The following is a 19,878-nucleotide window of genomic DNA, read 5'->3' as shown; positions in this document are numbered from 1 at the left end:
AAAAAAACTGTTCAGGAATGCTGCTGAATTCCTCAAATTATCCAGGTCTTGAAGACCTTTTTCAATACATCCAGGCTGAGTCACAGGGAGAAATGCTCTTACCTGGGCCATACTTTTGATGAGCTGATCAAGTTCTTCACAGGCAGGCTTTCCATCCATGGCGGGTAGAGCACCAGGTCCAGAAATTGCTTCGAGGTTCCCATTACTTGGAGACAGCAAAAGTGACTCACTTTGCAGATTAGAGATGATGGCAGAGCTGAACTGCGGTGTGTGGGCATGGTCAGCATTTGCAGTTGCCAAAGTAGCAACGTTTACCTAGGAGGATGTAGAGATGATTAGCCACGATTCTAGTGTACTTCCAGGCTCTGCGGTGGTCCGGCGGTGGTGGGAGAAGTGAGAGTGGCTTTGCAGCCACTTTCCTCTTTACTTTTAGGTTAAGTCTTCTCAAAACATTAACCCGCTATCTCACCAGCTCCTGCTATCTGTGGAATAACACCACCAGAAGGATTGTTACTTCACAAAGGTGAAAATCGCAGTGTCTGTCACACGCTCCAAGTAAAACTAATGAAAGCACTGTAGATAATCAATCCTTACTGAGCAGCGTGAGTGGTCATTCCTCACTCAGAGGTGTAGGCTGTCAATCCTGCCTGTGTGATTTAGACAGTAAATCCTTACTGTGCAGTATAAGCAGCCAGTGCAAACAGGGCCTTTCTGCAAAGTTTCGTCTACAACTCTGCATCAGAAATATTCATCAGTGTTATGTTCAAAATAGCTTTGTCCTGTCCTCACTCTCTTGGCTTTAGCTATGCTGACCTCCTCACACTACCTGACACTGCAGTAAGGAGTTTCACAGCACCAGTCGGGTAAAGACATTCACGGTCTGTTCTTTACTTCACCCAGGTCTATACAACCTTACCATGGAGAAGCCCTCCGGGACAACCTATCCCACACAGGACTCATCTCTGCTGGCAGCCCTTGCCCTCCTTCTCTGCACAGCTCTTACTCTAGTTTCATCCTGTTCCTGTGATAGGAAAACACTCCAAACAAACACAACGGTGAGAGAAAAAAGTGTTCTGTGCCTTCTATCCACGGCAGTATGTATCCCTAAAGGAAAGAGGGGCAAAGTTCCAGGCAGGAGCATGGAGGTAGGAACCACGGAAGAGGACAACTTGCCAGCTTGGTCTCTGGCTCAGTCTCTCTCTGGCTCATGCTTAGCTCCTTTTTTTTTTAAACCTCAGGACCACCAGCCCACAGAATGGTATTTCCTTCAGGGTTCTGGACCTTTCCACATAAATTACCAATCAAGAAAATGGACACATGCCCACAGGCCACAGGCAAACTTAGTAACGATGATTTCTCAACAGAGTCTCCTCTTTCAACAGAGTCCCCGCTGTGTCAAAATGACAGTTAATGCTAACCTGGACAGCACTCCCATGCTGCTGATACACACCACTGTCACAGCACTTCCATTCAACCACTGTGGGTAACTAAAATGTAAAACTCCCCAGGGGGAGGATCCAGCCATTCTGTTTCCCTTGATGTCTCTGTCCTTTAAAGGAAGGCCTACCCAGAGCAAGCCTTCACAACAAACACTTATCCACACAAATCCCCTACTAGTGTCAGCTCCAATTCATGGATGATGGATCACACAAAGTCAAATGACTAGTAACACAGAGTGACCGTGATACTTTTTCATCATGCGCCTCTGTGTGCTACACAGAGCACAATCACTCAATGTACCACTCCAGGATAAAGACAGGAGGTGAGGAACATCTGCTGATGAACTCTGCGAAGATATTCCATACAGTGCTCCCAATCTATACAGAAGAATTTGTTACCTATCCTTAAAAACAAAGCAGAAAACTTACTTGGTCACCAAAGCTGCCAAAACTTTACCATTATATTACCTACCTTTAGTCACCCATGAAAAAGAGGAAGGAAGCCTCTGGGAATTCTATCCAATGCTTACTTTAAAATTTACAGCAGGCATGATCAATTATTATTTTTCAAAAACGAGCTTCTCTTGCCAAGACTGGCTTTTTTTAATCCCCAGCCATGGCAACTTCAGGGAAGTCTGCCGGCAGAAGACATACTGATCAGGTTGAAGCAGATGGCATAATAAAACTTGTGACAGGCGAAGATCCCACACACTAGGACCTAATGCCTATGGTCTGTTTGCATAGTGAAAAATATTTGGACTTCAGCTACAGTAAGCCAGAGTGAACAAACCCAATTCCAGGAATAGATGGTCTTGCTGTAAGAAATTAACACTGAAGTACAAGCTCTGATGTTAAAGGACCGAGTGGAAGGCACTGAAAGAGTAGTCTTTGGAGAACAAATGTCACTGCGATGTGACGATCATCTCTTAAGAGTCTAATGAGGTTGGTGACTTCCCTGGCTTCTTGCCTGTTCCTGGAGTTTCATATAAATGGACTGCCACAGTTACCTACTTAAAACAGCCCACATATTTTACAACTGTACTTAAGTTACACTATGAAATGTCTTGTTTTTTAGTTTGAAAATGTATACTCTTAGGAAAAAAACACAACCACCAAGACCAAAGGGTTTCAAATGTATGCCTAACAAAAACTGTTTTCTCCCAAACTTAACTTTATTCTCTACCTCTAGTGTGTGTGTGTGTGTGTGTGTGTGTGTGTGTGTGTGTGTGTGTGTGTGTGTGTGTGTGTGTGTGTTTCAGCATCTTTTTAAGTCCAGGCCTTCAAACTCTATATCCAGAACAGCTTCAGAGAAGCAACCCACACAGATGCTCCAATCTATTCTTACAGACAGTTGCTTCTACTGGACCTGCTCTTTCTTGCACCCACTAATGGTTCCACAGACCCTGGACAGCAAGGACACAGCCAACTCTCCTCAGACTGGGCCAACATCCTCATTCCCATTTTCTTAGGTTTCCCAGAGAACATTGCCCCAAAGTCAGCAGGATGCAGCTAAAGATCATGATGATCCTATTCCTGTTTCACCATCTCCTCTGTCTAGTTTTCCCTTTTAGCTAAACCTAAACAGAAGAATGCTAGCATTTCTTCTAGGCTCTACCCCATAGTTACCTGGCAATAGCCAGATAATGCCTGGCTTACTACAAAAGGGGCTGTTTGGCCATTCCTCACTCTCTTAACCTCTTATCTCTTACTCTGGTCCTTCTGTCCCTTCTCCCTCTCTCCCCATCCCCATGCCCCCTCCACATGTTCCTGGCCAGCCTCTCCTCTCCTCTCTCCCTTTCTCTCTCCTCTTCTTTACTCTGCCTTTCTGTCTCTACTCACTCCTCAACTCCCATTCCCATACCCTAAATAAACTCTATTCCATACTACTCACACGGCTGCTACCTCAGGAGGAAGGAATGCCTCTGCATGGGCCCCCAGCAGCATGCCCTTCCACCTCACCATACCACCTCACCATACCACCTCACCATACCACCTCACCATACCACCTCACCATACCATCTCACCACCATACCACCTCACCATACCACCTCACCATACCACCTCACCATACCATGCTCCTACCAAACATATCCTTGGCTCTTTTTGTTTTTTATAAAACACAGCGTATTCAACTATAAAAAAGAGGCCAGGAATTCTAGCATGCTCTAACAATGAGAAGCAGAGCAGTAGCTGTCACAGACAGTGAAGGAGAGGAATATATGAAAGCTGAGACCATTGCCATCTTTCTACTTGAGAGGCTCCTGACTCCAGCACATCATAGTGACAGTGCTGACAAACAAGGCAGAGAAATCACAAAAATCCAGAAGAACGAAGCTTAAACTTGACCCCAAAGAAGAGAAGCTCCCTTTGTGAGCCACAACTGAGCAGAGTGACTAAAAACTAAGACAGAGGTGACTATACACACTTGTAATATCAACAAAAGACAGACAGGATCATGTTTCAAGGGACTATCTCTAAATAAATAAGCAAATATTAAAAAATAAAAAACTCAACAAACTGGGCATAAATACTGATGGTTTTCACAGCACATGTATGCAAACATACCTGATGTTGTGGGTTTGGAGAAGAAAGAAAAAACAGAATAAATGTGGGGCCAGAAAGAACCTAATCTTAGAGAGCGAGTCCAAAAGGCAGGAGGTCCATGGTTAATGAATAGTAAACAAGGGTTAAAAGGTGAGTGAATCAGTACCAATTACTCAGAACAGCAACAATACACATCTGCAGTCTGGAGTATCTATGGAGAGCTGGTGCATGCAGTTACATGAAGGGCAGGAATGGGATTAGAGTGGGTTGAAAGGTTTTGAGTTCTGTGCATCTTTCAAGTGGTGACAGCATTGATCTGACAGGACAAGGACAAGGACACAAAGTATCAGGAAACAGAAGTCATTTGAAAATGAACAAAAGTAGAAACATTTCACTAAGTAGGGTATAGGACTGGAAAACAGGTACCAAAAGATGTTCAGCACCACTACGAGTCAGTTAAAAACATAAAAATATCTATTTTATACCTCCTAAGATAGGGAGAATGTGGAAAAAAATCAATATATATTCACTGGGAGATAAACTGGTAGTTTCTGGGGGAAATTATGCATGTCCTAACCATACAACCTCCTGAGCATTATTCAGTAGCAAAACCCTAAGCTGAAGGCCAGACACAGTGAGATGCTACATCTGTAATGCAGGACGCTGTGGCAAGAGGATTATACAATGGAAATCTGTCCTGACAGCAGCAGCAGCAAAACAACAACAACAACAACAAAATAACAGCACCAACAAACTACAAGCAAAAACACTCTATCTAACTGCTCACAGTAGCAACTTCCTCTGTAGTTGCAATAATAATGGAAACTGGCAAAATTCCCTTCAAGAGATGTAGCCATACCATGGATCATCCCTTAGTCATGAAAAAGGAACAAATTATTAATGCAATTTGGATGGATTTCAAGGGTGCTGGACTGTATAGAATAATATTTCAAAATCTTTATGGAATGATTACCTACTTCAAAAGACTTTTGATCTAATAAACATAGTAGCATTGCAAGCTAAAATATCAGTGTTTTTAAAAAAATCAGTAGTCTTAATTACATCTACAATGCACTCTCCTATAAATAACCAAAAAAATTAACTATAAACATATCTGACCTCTATATCATAAATCTTCAAGACAAGGAAAAGGGAAATTAGAGGCCGTTGGACACAATGGGAAGACCTCTGTGCTCCTGAGATGGCAATTATTACTAAAATGACTGTACTACCAAAATGTATCTACAAATTTAATTCAATACCTATTATAATTCCAGCATCATATTTCACAGATTTAAAAAAAAAGATTAACAAATTTAAGTAAAACCACAGAAGACCACAAACAACCAAGTAATTCTAAGGATAAGAACACTGAAAGACATTTTACAATACCCAGCCTCAAACTCCACTGCAAAGCTCTAGTGGTAAAGGCAGGCTGACACTGGCATAAAATAGACAGCTAAACATCAGAACAGAAAAGAGGACCGAAAAAGGGGATGGCAACTCTAAAACCCTTAATTTTGACAAAGTAGGCAAAGTCACACGGTGTAATCAGAGAATTCGTAGACAAAAGGAATGTATACTTTCGGAAGGTTCTGACATGCAAACAAAATGGGATGCCGGTCCATGGAAGGACAGCATCGTCACACACAAGCACAGTTTTACATGTTGTCTGAGGGAGGCCTCCCTTTCATTCATTCAGATTCCTGTTAACCATCAGGTTATGTGCTACTGGACAGTGTTGGAGGCAGAAAGTGACGAATTTCTTTCCCCAGTTACAGTGTAAAATATTCATAAAAAACTGTATTTAAAATTATCTGTAAATTATGCCAAGCAGCTGGATATCTTTCTTTCTCCGCTGTGAATTCTTAAGAGCAGATTGGACAGTGGTCTAGAACCTGTAATCTACAAATACTCTTAAAGTCGATTCTAACTGCCTTCGGCCGATAGACTTAACAGATGAAAAGATTCAATTTAGAAAATAATCCTTTACCCCAAGAATTCAAGGACTCACTCTGAGTGATGGAGATGTAAACTCTGCACCTGCTCCCATTACCTCTGAGTGCTGAGTTCCCACGGCCTATTTCTCATAACACTCCCCTGTGCTAGAAAGCAGAAATTACCAGCTATAAAACTCGAGATGGAAGGAAAGAACACTTAAAGCCTAGAGAAGGAAATGAATTAAAGAGTAGGTAAGACTCTTGACTTTTCCTTTCTGGTATTTAGTAAAGTATATAGAGATAATCACTACTCTACCCAGCGCAGTGCTCATTAGTGAGTGATTGACAGCGTCAAGTGCAAAACTGCACACTATACAGTGCTCATTGATTTAAACCAATGGCCACTTCACCAGTTATCCTATTTTATAGCATTTTACTTTTCACTCAAAACTGCAACCACACTGATTTTATTCATTCCTAAAATTACAAAGAGTATTTATAAAAATCTGGTCACTAGATACACTAAACAAAACTGTGTACTCAAGCACAATGCAATGTACTCCGTCTGACTATATAAGTTGACATTCCGGAGAAGGCCTTTACAATCTTTTAAAGGACTCTCAAGATTGAGACTTTCCCCCCCACTTTCATAACATATGTATAAAGCACTGGGCGCTCTGTGTGAAGAAGAAACTGATGTTTGAAGAGTCCCAACTGTGTTTAAAACTCTTTATTGCGGTTATAAAAGAAACCCGAAGTTTACTCTTTAAAGCCATTAAGTTCTAGGTGCTATGAGACAGCTCAACAGGAAAAGAAGGGTACCTGCCACCAAGCCTGAGGACCTGAGTTCAGTCCCTGGGACCAGCATGCAGAAGAGATCATCACAAGCAGTTCTTTGAGCACCACATTCAAGCTATGTGCTGAGTGCGTGCATTTTCATATCCACAACCAATATAATAAAATAATTAAGTTCCATAACTAAGTGAAGTATAAAAAGAACTTTCTGCCTAGTCCCTTAATTTCTATTGAGGTTCTAATTTCAAAAATAATAGTTCTGTTTTGGCAGTGTTAGGGCTTCATCTCTGGGCATTGAGCATGCAAGGCAAGAACGCCTACCACTGTGCTCTATCCCCAGCCCTGCTCCCATCTGCTTCGATGGTATCTCCATTTCTATTATTTTAATGGGGTACACAGAGTATTTATATTGTAGAGATTAAAAGAAAGATGACCAGAAATACTTCCAGTGCCTCTATCACAAATAGCAGCCTATCTCCCTACGCTTTAAATTACTTAATAAAGGTTTCAGGTGTCTCTCTTTGCTTCTTTCCTCATTGGTTGGTCTCTGTTGGGTTTCTGGAATCAGAGTCTTACCCTAGAGCCTGTTCAGCTCAGGCTGGCTGAAAACTCAGAGTGCTTCTCCAGCCCAGCCACCCAAGTGCAGGTACTATAGATGGCCCAAAGTCCTGAGGGAGTGATTAAAAGTCCTTTAAAAAAATCTCCCTTTAGTTCATGGTTTTTTACTGCACTGTCATATAAAGGGAAAAAAAGACCTTGGAAAAGAGAGCCAGGAAAACAACTACTTTTGAACTGCAAGCTGAACTGGCCAAGTTTTAATGTACATATCTGAAAATACGATTCAAACTATGACTGTGTATTCCTGAGCATATGAAAGAGAGACACTTCTTCAAAATGCGAGGGTCACATCAAGTAAAACAGTTGTCAGAGTTGTTATCAATAATGATGACAGCACTTTCAAATGAAAATTAGAATTTTAGAGCCAATATCTGCCACCCTGACCTCAACAGCATCCCATATCTAAGAGGTTTTGTTGATAAGATCTCAAATATTATTAGCAAGTACTATTTTTGATTGTATAAATAAGTATACATTTAATTTTGTCAATCTCCAAATTTTTCAAGTGGCCAAAGTTATATGATACTATGCTTGGGTAAGAAACAGAAATGAAATCCATGACAAACAACTAGGCTTTACTGTAACGGAGTCTGAGATGCTCGAGTCCCAGGCTCCATGCTCTATCTAACCTTTAGGGCAAACATCACAGCTCCTGGAAGACTGTCAGAGAATAGCAGGGGCTGGAGATACGGCTCCGAAGTAAAAGCATTTGCTGCTCTTGCAGAGGACTTGGGTTCAGTTCCAATCACAGCACAGCTCGCAGCAGCCCGTGACCCCAGGTCCAGGTGATCTAATGCAGCTTCTGCCCTCTGTAGGCACCGCGTGCCCACTTCACACCCTGGCACACAGACACAGCACATAAATAAAAACAATAAACCTTTCAAATATAGAAGGATAGCTACAATGTGCTAAAAGAACTATTTTCCTTTTGCAGTGCACACATCCATGCAAGACCAATTTTTTCCCATATATGCCAGGTAAAACCATAAATTCTGTAAGCGCAGGTAAGGGAGTCCAACTTTCCCCTGAGCATAAGGATTTCCTCATGACCTGAGGGCTCCTTGGGATTATTTTTTTCAGACTGTTATGTGCTTTTGCATTGTTTTCTGTGACTGATAGGTTTTAGTAAATGATCTTAATACACACACACACACACACACACACTCACACACACACACACACATTGCCACCGCTGCCACCACCTCAGCCATTCAGTCAAGAATTAGAGCAGAGAAATGTACAGAAAATACAAAGCAAAGTTTTTCCTCTCACTAATTTTTAAACATAAAATGGATTTTCCATAATTATTGTATATGAATTAATAAATATTTAAAGAATTTCTCAACTTTAATGTTTATTATGGTTGATACTTGGGAATAAAATTTAAAACATTTTATAGCTCTTTATCAATAATATGAAAGATTTATTTTACTTATGTGTGTGTACGTGTGTATGTGTCTGCGAGAGGATGTGTACTTGTGTGCCCAGGAACTACACCTTTGTAACAAAGGCCAGAAGAGAACATTTCTATTCCTGATAACTTGGCTGCAGGCATTTATGGATACAGGGCTTGTGATAAAGGTGCCGGGACCCCAACTTTGGTCCTCATGACTGCAAAGCTAACACTCTTACCTGCGGAGCATCTCTCTAGCCCAAGCTTTACATACATTTTAAGAATGTAAGTCATCATGAAACCAAAAAAAAAAGCATTGCCTTAGAATATTAAATTTCAGTATGGAAGATTCACTAATAAGAAAAGACAGGTAATATTTACTGAGTGCTATTAAAGTACTAGATTCCTCTTTAGGCCTTTCACTTCGTTTTGGTCCCATTATTTTAGTAAAGACAGGGTCATGCACAGTTAAGAGGTATGATGGTCGTGATGATGGTGGTGGTAGTGGCTGAGGTGGTGGTGGCAATGGCAGGTGTGTGTGTGTGTGTGTGTGTGTGTGTGTGTGTAGATCATATGAATAAAGTCTTAAGATCAATAACTGAAACCTATCAGTAACAGAAGCCAATACAAAATGACATAACAACAAACTGAGAATAAATAGTCCTAAGAAGCCCTCAGGTCAGGAGGAAATCCTTAAATTATGCTCAATAATTATGAAGTCAATAAACATAGACAACAGGCGGCCCTGCAGTTAAGACTGGGGTCCTGGCTTCTGCAGGCCCAGATACCAGCGCTGCCATGTGATCTTCCCATGTTTGCATATCCTGCTCAGAACATGACAACTTCCTCCCTCTGCATTCTCACACTAATGTCATGGTGACATAGAACTATGCTGAGAGCAAGTCCTGGGGGAAGAAGACACTGACAGGCCATGCTGATGACAGTGGTGATGAGGCCATGACAGACAGTTCTTCAACAAAGTTTCTACTCTTGAGAAAGTACAGGACCTCCAAAGGGACTCCGCTTACTTGTCTTTCTATTTTAAAAATTCATCTCTTATTAAAGAATTATATATATTGAATGCACGGCATTCAGCATGTTTAATGGTGTTTACAAGTTAAGTACGCTATCATCATTGAGCCTGCGTATATATGGGGTACAAAGTATCCAAATGTAAGCTAGGCACAGTTCAGCCAGCCTGAACTCTGACTAACCACAACGCTCCCCTTGCCCCACCCTAAGTATCACGGCACACAGCAGTCTGTACACGTGCTTATGCATACCTCAGGAGAGCATTAATTCGTTTGAATCTCAAGAACTGTGTTTCTTCAGGCAATCTTTCAAGGGAAAAAATTCAAGGAATGTGTCTTGACAAAATATATTACCATCAAAGTACACTGAAATGTTCTACATCAAGGCAATAAGAGCACCAAGATAAAGTGAACTAATCCACTACTGTACCAAGGAAAACAGAAGTTTAGATAAGACATTAGGGTCTCACAATGATTTTGCCATCATTATCAGATCTCCAGAAGACAAATGAAACTATTAACTGTTCACAATATGCTTAGAGAGAGAAAGGGAGAAATAACCCTAAGGACAAATGCAGCAAGTGTGTGTGTGGGTAGGGGGCACAGAGACATTAACCCCATTCCTGCCTAACCCAGTTCAAATAACTAACCCATAACATATAGCAAATTATAAATATAAATAAAATTAGGATGAAACTTTTAAAATTAAAGACTAAAATTTAGGATACAATTTCATAGCCAAATGAAAATCTTAATCTAAAATTTTAAAACATTTCTGTGCATTTCCCTTTAGAAATGCCATTCATTTTAATTTTTTTTAAATCTCATTCATTGCTTTACAAAGTTAACCAAGGTCAGAAATGATAGAAACTGAAAGTCAAATGTCATTGGCTTGGGTAAAACCGGCCTGCTTTGTCCTCCTTGGTCCACTACGAATACTGGCATGGTCTTGGGTAAGACACGCAACTGCAGAAGCTCTGCCTCTTCGCTGGGCAGAAGGGGAATATGGCCAACTGGTCCACTAGGTAAGCAATCCAAGGTCCACATATACAAGAGCTTCCTGAAGCTAATTGCTGCTGGTACGGAATCAAACGTACATAGTGTTCTTAAATTCCTTTCTTAAAATTTTTATTTAATTATGTGTATGCATGTGTGAACTGAAACCAGATCCCCTGGAAGAGCAATGAGCCCTCTTAACTAAGTCATCCCTTCAGACTTGTTCTTAAACTCTTAGATAATTATATATAATATATCACATATATCAAATATATATGAAAAACCAAAACATATCAAAAACCCAAAACAAAACAAAACAAAAAACATTCAATTACATATACCCAGTAAACTTCATTCAGCTTTTTGTTTTTGTTCTTTTATTCTCTGAAATTTTATCTTTGTCCCAAAAATACCACATAATTAGCACCACTTGCTATTTCAGATGCATAGGAACTTTCCACAGCGAAACATGGCTGCATTTGAACCAGCTCTGCATTAAGCTCAAATAGTGGCTTCTTAATCAAGGAACATAAGACTTAGTGCACTCAGTGCCTATGTATTTACTTTTTAGTCAATGAACAAACATCTGAAGCTGCTATTGTTCAAAACACAGAAATTGAACTTTCTACACAATAAGTGAAAAAACGTTCCTCTCAACTTCTACATGATGTACATCAGCATTTCAAAAATACCAGTCCTCTTAACCAGCCACATGCTCTCTTAAATTATTCCAGACATAAAAAATATTTTTCCACTTTCATAAACAATACACACTGGTAAGAATTGCGTTCTGTTTTTAGATAACTGTATTAATGCGATCGTTACAATTCTCTTTTCTTTCTGTCCTCCAACACCCATAAGAACAAGCCTGAACTTAACTAGACAGTCCAAGGAAGTGGGAGTCATTTTGTGTTAACTAGTTCACAGCCTACAAATGGAGCATCGCCATCTCCACACAAATTAGAATTAGGGAAAGGGGGAAATTTATTAGATAACAAAATATAAGTTGGGGCACACAAGCATTTACACTCTTTAAGAGAAACATCACAAAATAGCATTTTTCAGTTAAAACTCAAATTAAGTAGTAAAATGCTCAGATACCCAGTGAAATGTTTCAGTAGGTAAAGCTGCTTACTACACAAAAGTGACAACCAGAGCTTCCCAGACCCACACAAAATTAAGGGAGGAACAACTCCACCAAGCTGCCCTCTGACCTTCATTCATTGATATATACATCCCCACACGTACATCCACTTGCCACGCGAAAATAAACATGTATGCGTGTGTGTGTGTGTGCGCGCGCGCGTGTGTGTGTGTGTCCTAGGAAGATGGTTAAGACATTGACTCTCACCGCTGGTAACATAAGTTAAATACTTGAAAGCCCGATAAAGGCGAAAGGAAAGAACTAACTTCACAAAGCTGACTTCGGACTCCCTCTCACACACCATGGCAAGCATATACACCTGTATCTCACCCCATATTTAAATGTTCAAGTTCCAAAACTTTTCATTTCTCTTTTGATGAAAGTGTTTGTATATGTATGTGTATGATGTGTGTGTGTGGCTATCTGTCTTCATCTTTCAAATTATATGAGACATATTATTGAATTGTTTGCCACTATTTATGCCAGGATAACCGCCTCATGCACATCAGAAGCTTCTCCTATCTCCACATTCTGCATCCTCAGAAATGCTCACAAAAAGACACTTTCTGCTGTGTCCAGGTTGTATGAAGTTTCTGAGAATCCAGACTCAGATCTTCACTCTTGAGAAACAATTTATTTATCCTCAGAGTCATCGGCCAAGACCTCATTTTTCCCTCTGTCTAAACTGTAAGAAGTTGTCAGAGCTGATGATGTTACAACTTAACGGCATCATATCTCATTTGGACGTGCACTTGATCCCTTAGGTTTACAGATAAAGCTAGACGTTTCAGGTATAACCCTGCTCATGCCAATCAAGTGATAGAAAGTACACACGCAGCATTTGCCTCTATCTCTACAGAGTTCCTTCATTTATCCTTCATCAGAAAATCCACCTCTACATTAAGACAGAACACTGTATCCTTAGCATCAGGAATATGAAGAATAGCATTCATCTGAAGAACAGTTTATGTATTTTCAAATCATCCTCAAAGTTGTTATTTATCAAAATGTTACTAAAACCTCTTACTTTAATCTTGTTATGGGACACACACACACACACACACACACACACACACACAAACCTATGCATTTCTTGGGGCATTTAAGGCAGCAGTTCTCAACCTGTGGGTCATAACCCCCAAAGGACCATCAGAAAACACAAATACTTACATTATGATTCATAACAGTAGCAAAATAACATTATGGAGTAGCAATGAAAGTAATTTTACGTTGGTGGGGTCACCACAACATGAGAAACTAACTGTATTAATGGGTCACAGCATTGGGGAGGTTGAGAACCACTGGTTTTGTTTCTTTTCCATATAGAGTCATATCTGCTAATGAGGAAACTTCCATGCTTTACCTTTTTATCTGTATCCCTCCAGCCCCTTCACTTCCTATTGCTCGAGCCCAGACTCCAAGTACTATGCTGAACAGAAAGCAGGAGAATAGGTACTTATTCCTGATGTTTCCCCTTTTAACATGATGTTGACTGTGTGCTTGCTCTAGACTGCTGTAGACTATACTGAGCTAGGTCTCCAGTATACTCTTCTCTTCAAGGCTTTTATCATGAAGGAATACTGATGAGTAAAGGTGTGGATGGAGCCAGGGTTTCTCAATGTGGGCCCTGAGGTTGGGGCCATGATGGGGGAGAGTGAGCCTGTGCTAGGCATGATGGACTGGTGACAACTTCCCAAGCTCCACCCACCACACACCAATAGCAGCTCTACCACCTCCAAGTAGGTCAAGCAAAACTGAATGCCGACAATACTCTCACTTCCAAACTGAATGCCGACAATACTCTCACTTCCAAACTGAATGCCGACAATACTCTCACTTCCAAACTGAATGCCGACAATACTCTCACTTCCAAAGCACTCTGTACGCATACAAATTACTCTTCCTTCCACCTGAACTATCCCCTCATCTTTGCAGAAAAGTGTCAATTTTCATGATGCATTTTAAATATTGTCCCTTCTGTTTGGGGCTATTAATCAAACCTAAATAATTCTTTCCATCATAGCATTTGTTACTTTGTCTTCTTGTGTTCTATTTTCTCCCTGAAATGGTAAGAACCCTATCTTATTATTTACTATTTTTCATTGGTTTTAAATGTTCAACAAAGATATTGTAAACACCTATAAATACTCCATAAAAGCATTAGTGTGCTAAAAATTATCATTGCCATGGTAAAATTTAGTTCAATGAATGTCTCATAATAAGAAGTTTACAACTCCCAGTTCTTTTATAATTTGGTTTGGCTTTGCTGGATCGTTGGAAACCAAAATTAAATGATATGAACTTTGTAAGTCAAGGTCCTTAGGTATCCGCAGATCTACTACTGTGGTATTTTAGTCTGCATTTGTGGTCACTTTTGTTCATTTTTCAGGCTGTTTGTCATCAGGAGTTGTTTGGAATGTAAACAGGTAAAATTTACGAATACAGAATTATAAAAAAAATTCACAATGTACAGATGGAACTTCAAAAATGAAAGTGATTTGTTTTAATGATCTATTTATTCTAACTGTCAACAATAATACCATGTAACAGCATTTCTTCAGTTAAAAATTTTCAAGAAGAAGTCTAGGATGGATATATATATCACTATGTATTAAACTTCTAAATCTTCTAAATAAAACATGTACGCACCAACATATTTTTGAAAGAGAGGAGATGGATCAAGTAGGAACCTGTAAACATTAACCAAACCAGAAATACAGAAGAATGCCATATACCACAGATGCTAGAGTTCTTTATGAAGTGGTCCCTGATATTCCTGGCCCAAGGCTCATTTTGCAGTGAAGCATCCTTGGTAACCTAAGCTAGGGACACCATTTCTCCAATCTCAGCATTAGTCTATTGTCATGGCTCAAAAATAATCTTGCCAATGTTAATTTATAAACCCCCATCCTAAATTTTTATTTAAAATTAATAATTTTAATTCGCAATGTTCCTACATGCTTATTTAGCGCCCATGGTCATTCATAAAGCAAGGTAATTAATTAATCAGGTAAGAAGCATCTACGTCTATACCGGACTGGAGCAACTTCACCGAATAAATATGCAAATCCGATATGCTCAAGGCTGACAAGATTCTATTATTAAACTGCTAACGTGTTTATTTCTCCCACAATAGCGAGATTTTTTTCATGAATACGCATTAAGCCCTGTAGTTAATAGCTGTGATGACTAGGTGACACTGAGGACACTGCTTGAGAACCTGCGTTTGACAGATCATTGACACACAGTCGCAGTTCTTTTCACTTAAACAGGAACCGTGCAATAGGAAATGAGCTGGAGCGATTAGAGATTATTCAGGTTTAATAGCATACATCCTTTTAGCTGGCGTTCGAACAATACACAATGTGGCGGAGTTAAACAGAGGCATCAATTATACTCTCAGACCTGCTAATAATTTTGACAATATTTAAATAGCACATCCCTTCAGGGCACGGCTTTTTTGCCCTCTCAGTTACACACCTGTCAAATGTTTAATTTGCCAAAGGGAAACAGTTTGATTTCTAAGGGCAGTCTTAATACTGTAGAAGCAAATTAGAAAAATTAAACATTATTGAATAGAAGTAATGAGAAGGACTGGAGGGGGAAAATTGCAGGTTTAATTCGACACAGCATGTCAGCATCTGTCATTAATGCAACAATATGATCATGTTCATCAGTATACTATATACACCTCGAGCTTTTCTAGCAGACACAGAATGATACTGGGCATGGGGTAGGGGCTAAAGATAGAAAACAAAAAAGACAGAATCAGTAATTTCCACCTGCTGTGCATACAAAACTGTACAGCAAATATACACATAGGTATTAGGTAACAAGTTAAAACTAGCAATAGGTAATTTGTATGGTCATTGGATTAAGAGCATGAATCAAATTTTATATGAATTATTAAATTTTAAACATTCATATAGTGGCACTTTTAAACCTAACATGATAATGTCTAGAATATTTATGATTAAATTTTAAAGTAGAAAATACTATGAAGAATCTGAAATTTTACTAGACACAAAATAAGAAGTCTGGTGAGAAAAAAGAATTGGTAAAGAACGGCATCCACCTATACTAGACTGGAGAAACTTCATAAAATACATATGCAAATGCAAACTCTCAATGTCCTGGGGACAGTCACCAACCAACCTCTGAGAGACTCACAGGCATCAAGTTTGCTTCTGAGAGAAACAAGAAATAAAAGGTCTAAAACAGGCTGCAGGTCCCAAGGGCGGTACAAAGCCCACGTCCACTTCAAACTCTGCCTTAGAAACAGCTCTGAGCTTCCTGAGCCACCGTGACAGACAGAGCTGCACATTTCCCTGCTTGTCTTACTGCTTTCCTCTTCTATGGACAGATAGTCAAGAGACAAAAACCCAACGATATCCAAGACAGGACAGCAGCACTCAAGTACCTCACGACCTAATCCTGAACGCAGACTGTAAGAATGTAACATCGGAATCCAGCTGCTGCCCAGAAAACTACAACAGCTCTGGCCTTTCATAGATGCCAACCGACAGAGACTCAGTCTGTGGTCCCTACTTAGCTGAAGTAGGTTTACAGCAAGGGAGGTTTTGGTGGACACATATCCTGCTTCTCTCCCCTCCCCGCCTCCTGCCTGGGAACTCAACAGCCTCATTGCAGACCTGTATTACGCAGCACCCCCATCCTCACAATGGTGTAAGAAGGGCCATTTACATTCTTATTTCCTCTCTTCAGAGTCCCATCATGCTATCTATTTCTGGTGCGGAGGCCTCAACTCTTCTCAGAGGTCTGGCCATGCTCTTGCCTGTCAGTCTGTCTACAGAGTTAAATAAATTGTACATCGTCATGAAACAATCTATCCTCTGTAGTATCAGAGACATTCCTATATCTGTAATAAAAATCACAGTAGGGGGCTGGAAAGATGCTCAGTGGTTAAGAGCACTGACTGCTCTTCCAGAGGTCCTGAGTTCAATTCCCAGCAACCACATGGTGGCTCACAGCCATCTGTAATGAGATCTGATGCCCTCTTCTGGTGTGTCTGAAGACAGTGACAGTGAACTGTACATTAAATAAATAAATAAATAAATAAATAAATAAATAAATAAATAAATATTAAAAAAAATCACAGTAGGCTATACTTTGTGAAGCTCCTTACAATACTCAATGGATATCTATCTCAGTATGCTTCATGTGAATCGTGTAGGCCCACATGGCCCTAGAGTAATATTCTATTTCCACTTGGAAACACCAGAAAGTGCAAGCTGTAGACCATCTGTGTCCTTTCAATGTACACAGTGGACATAAACCCTGTTCCCTGCAGAAGGCTGCCTAACAGGCAAAGATCCAGCTACTTTGCTTGACTACTAGTGTATCTTAACATACTTGGCATATGACTTGACTTTCCTGTCATTACAACTACATGTTCACACAATACACAAAGAAGACTTCTGCTCACTCTTGGAATAAAAACATAATTTACCATTCCATATTTATGTTTATATTCTAGACGCTGGTTTTGGTTTCTCCGAAAGGTCGCTAGCCCATCAATATTGAAATCTGGTCTTTCTAGTATCTTACCAAGAAGAGAAACACACACACATGCAACAAAAACTCCTTTGAAATTCACAACCATGGCATTTTAAATCATCAAAATGAAATTCGCTACAGAAGCATAGCTCATGGTTATGTGTATGCCTGCAAGTTCCTGTGTGCGGGATCCATTTTTCTCTCTGCTCAGCACCACCATTCCCAGCTTGCAGTTGTTCACGAGTTTGTTTGTTAACAGAGTCTTCTAGGGTTGGGGACACTGTTGACTGCTGTATCTCCTCAGCCCGATAGCTAAATGTTCCTGCAGATTCTTCTTTTTATTAATGGGGAATTCCAAAAGCACCAGGCCTCTAGGTTAGGGCTGGAGGGACGAGGCATGCTCCTCTGCTCTGTGTTGACATCTGGAATACCCGTCGCATTAGAGATGCTCATGCGCTGAATTATGAAACTAGATTTTAAGTTTCATTTTTATCCTTTTAAGGCAGAATATTTGCTAGCAAGTCATCCATAACCATTAAATTAATTATAAAAACATGAGAACATAATTAAATTGACTTCAAACCTTGAGAGGATAAGAACTATTTTAAAAATATTTTTAAAACCTGCGAAATGGTGATTAAATTAAGTAAGTTCAAAGAACATCTGACTTTGGTTTTCATTCTGTCATGTGATACACTTTCAGTTTTAATATAAATGTTCAAACTTTTTAATGTTCATAATTTTTACAGGGAATAAAACATGGTGTTACATTTAGAAATCCTAATGTTTATCACCATCTGATGCTGTCATGGAAGCAAGTGCTACTTGCACACTCTTAAGAAGTGAGAATTGCAGTTCCTCTAGCTGATGACAATGTAATTATCCTTTCACTGTCAAAACAGAGGTGACTTCCCTTCCTCACACACATGATTAAACATACAAATTCACGCTACTCTCAAATCCTGTAGCTGTACTGAACGTCGGAATCTGAATGAACAAGATAACATGAACAACGGGGCTCAGTGATGATGAAAACCAAGAGTGCAGCCGCCCAGCCCCAACATCCTCATCAGCCTTCCTCCCGCAGGAGCTCGTGTCTAGGCATCCACACGAGCTTTCAACATAATGTCACACCATCCGCAACAACGGGTACAAAAATAACCAGCAGGGAACAGGCACAGAGAGCCTGAATGTCTGTTGGTTTAAGTGACTTCATTATTTATTAACGCGGAGAGAAGTCTGCTTTGGAAAAGTGAGAGCCTTTTTTCACAAGGTCTTTGCCACACCATGAGGGCCTCTGTGGGTGATGCCACCCTACCTGGTCTTTCAGCTGCTGTAGAGAAGTCTGAAGGCTCAGGATCTGACTGAAGAGTGGACTCTGCAGGACAGACTTCAGGAGGCTCAGTTTGTCTTCATTTGCAACATCCCCGCGTTCCTTCAGCTTGCTTTGCAAGCGCTCTGCTGCCTGCAGGGCCCGGTTTTTGTCTATTCCAAAGAGAAGCTTCAGTCAATAATAGAACTCAAAAGGCTTGTGAGATCTGTGAAGACTCTTACACCTTCAGAAACCTCAAAATAATCCCCCGAAGTGCACAGCAGTGTCATATATGAACCAAGTGTGAAGCTATAAAAAGATGGACGTTTTTTAATTCAGTTGAAGGACAGTAAAGTTTTAAGACTTTAAATACTTTTTTCTCAAAATTAAGTAGCATATTAACATATACTTCAAAACAATCCAGCTGCTTGGTTAGATTAAGGACCTAGAGGAAGACTAAAATCTTTGTTTCTCACAGTGAAGTTCATTTTAGAGCAGGAACTAGGTATCGTACACACTTAAGCAAAGAGCTGTAAAGTCACAGAAACTGACGCGAATGATGTGTAACGAACTCAGTGCCAGATGCTCCAGCTCCTGTGAAAATCACATAAAGCCTTACATGGCCTTAAACGTCTAATCTCTTTTTCAAAAAGATAAACAACATTGTATTTACATATAATAAAGAAGATAAATTACCCATTAATAAGTGGATGTTGTTGTGAGTGATGAATCACATCTAAAATATAATAATTCCTTATATTAAAAGATTAAGTGTTCTATACTTGATAATTTAGGAATGCTCAATAACAGACATTTCAAGGTACTATTTCTACCCTTGGAATGTTTGACCCTTAAATTAAATAGCATATTTATAAATGTCTCAAACCCATATAATTCAGATCACTATTAAGCATATTTTGAATCCGTGTCTTATGAAAGCAAGCATGTTGACTACGATCTGATAATCCTAGCACCTTACATACATGCTTCCACCAGTGAACTTTAACATGCTCCTGAATTATACAAACACAAGTTCTTACACTTCACTAGTCAATTTTTTTTATCAAATAGAGATTCTTCCAATATGTCCTCTCATAGTCATGAGAGCATAACAATATATATGTATATATATTAGCATATTCACCTATT

At 39.8% G+C, this 19,878-nt stretch overlaps 1 protein-coding gene across 1 annotated transcript in view; it reads right to left on the bottom strand.

Annotated features, from left to right (window-relative positions):
• Positions 1-19,878, bottom strand: part of Mpdz (multiple PDZ domain crumbs cell polarity complex component) — a 147,420-nt gene that overhangs the window by 104,498 nt on the left and 23,044 nt on the right. The window contains exons 3-4 of the mRNA XM_032902440.1: positions 18,736-18,902; positions 103-315 (exon numbers count right to left, since the gene is read on the bottom strand). Of these exons, the coding sequence (XP_032758331.1) occupies positions 103-315; positions 18,736-18,902 (380 nt within the window). The remainder of the gene's footprint in view (positions 1-102; positions 316-18,735; positions 18,903-19,878) is intronic.

Source organism: Rattus rattus, chromosome 1 (genome assembly GCF_011064425.1).
Source record: "Rattus rattus isolate New Zealand chromosome 1, Rrattus_CSIRO_v1, whole genome shotgun sequence".
NCBI lineage: Eukaryota > Metazoa > Chordata > Mammalia > Rodentia > Muridae > Rattus > Rattus rattus.
The sequence above is the reverse complement of the archived record's forward strand: the minus strand, read 5'-3'. Positions and strand labels throughout refer to the sequence as shown.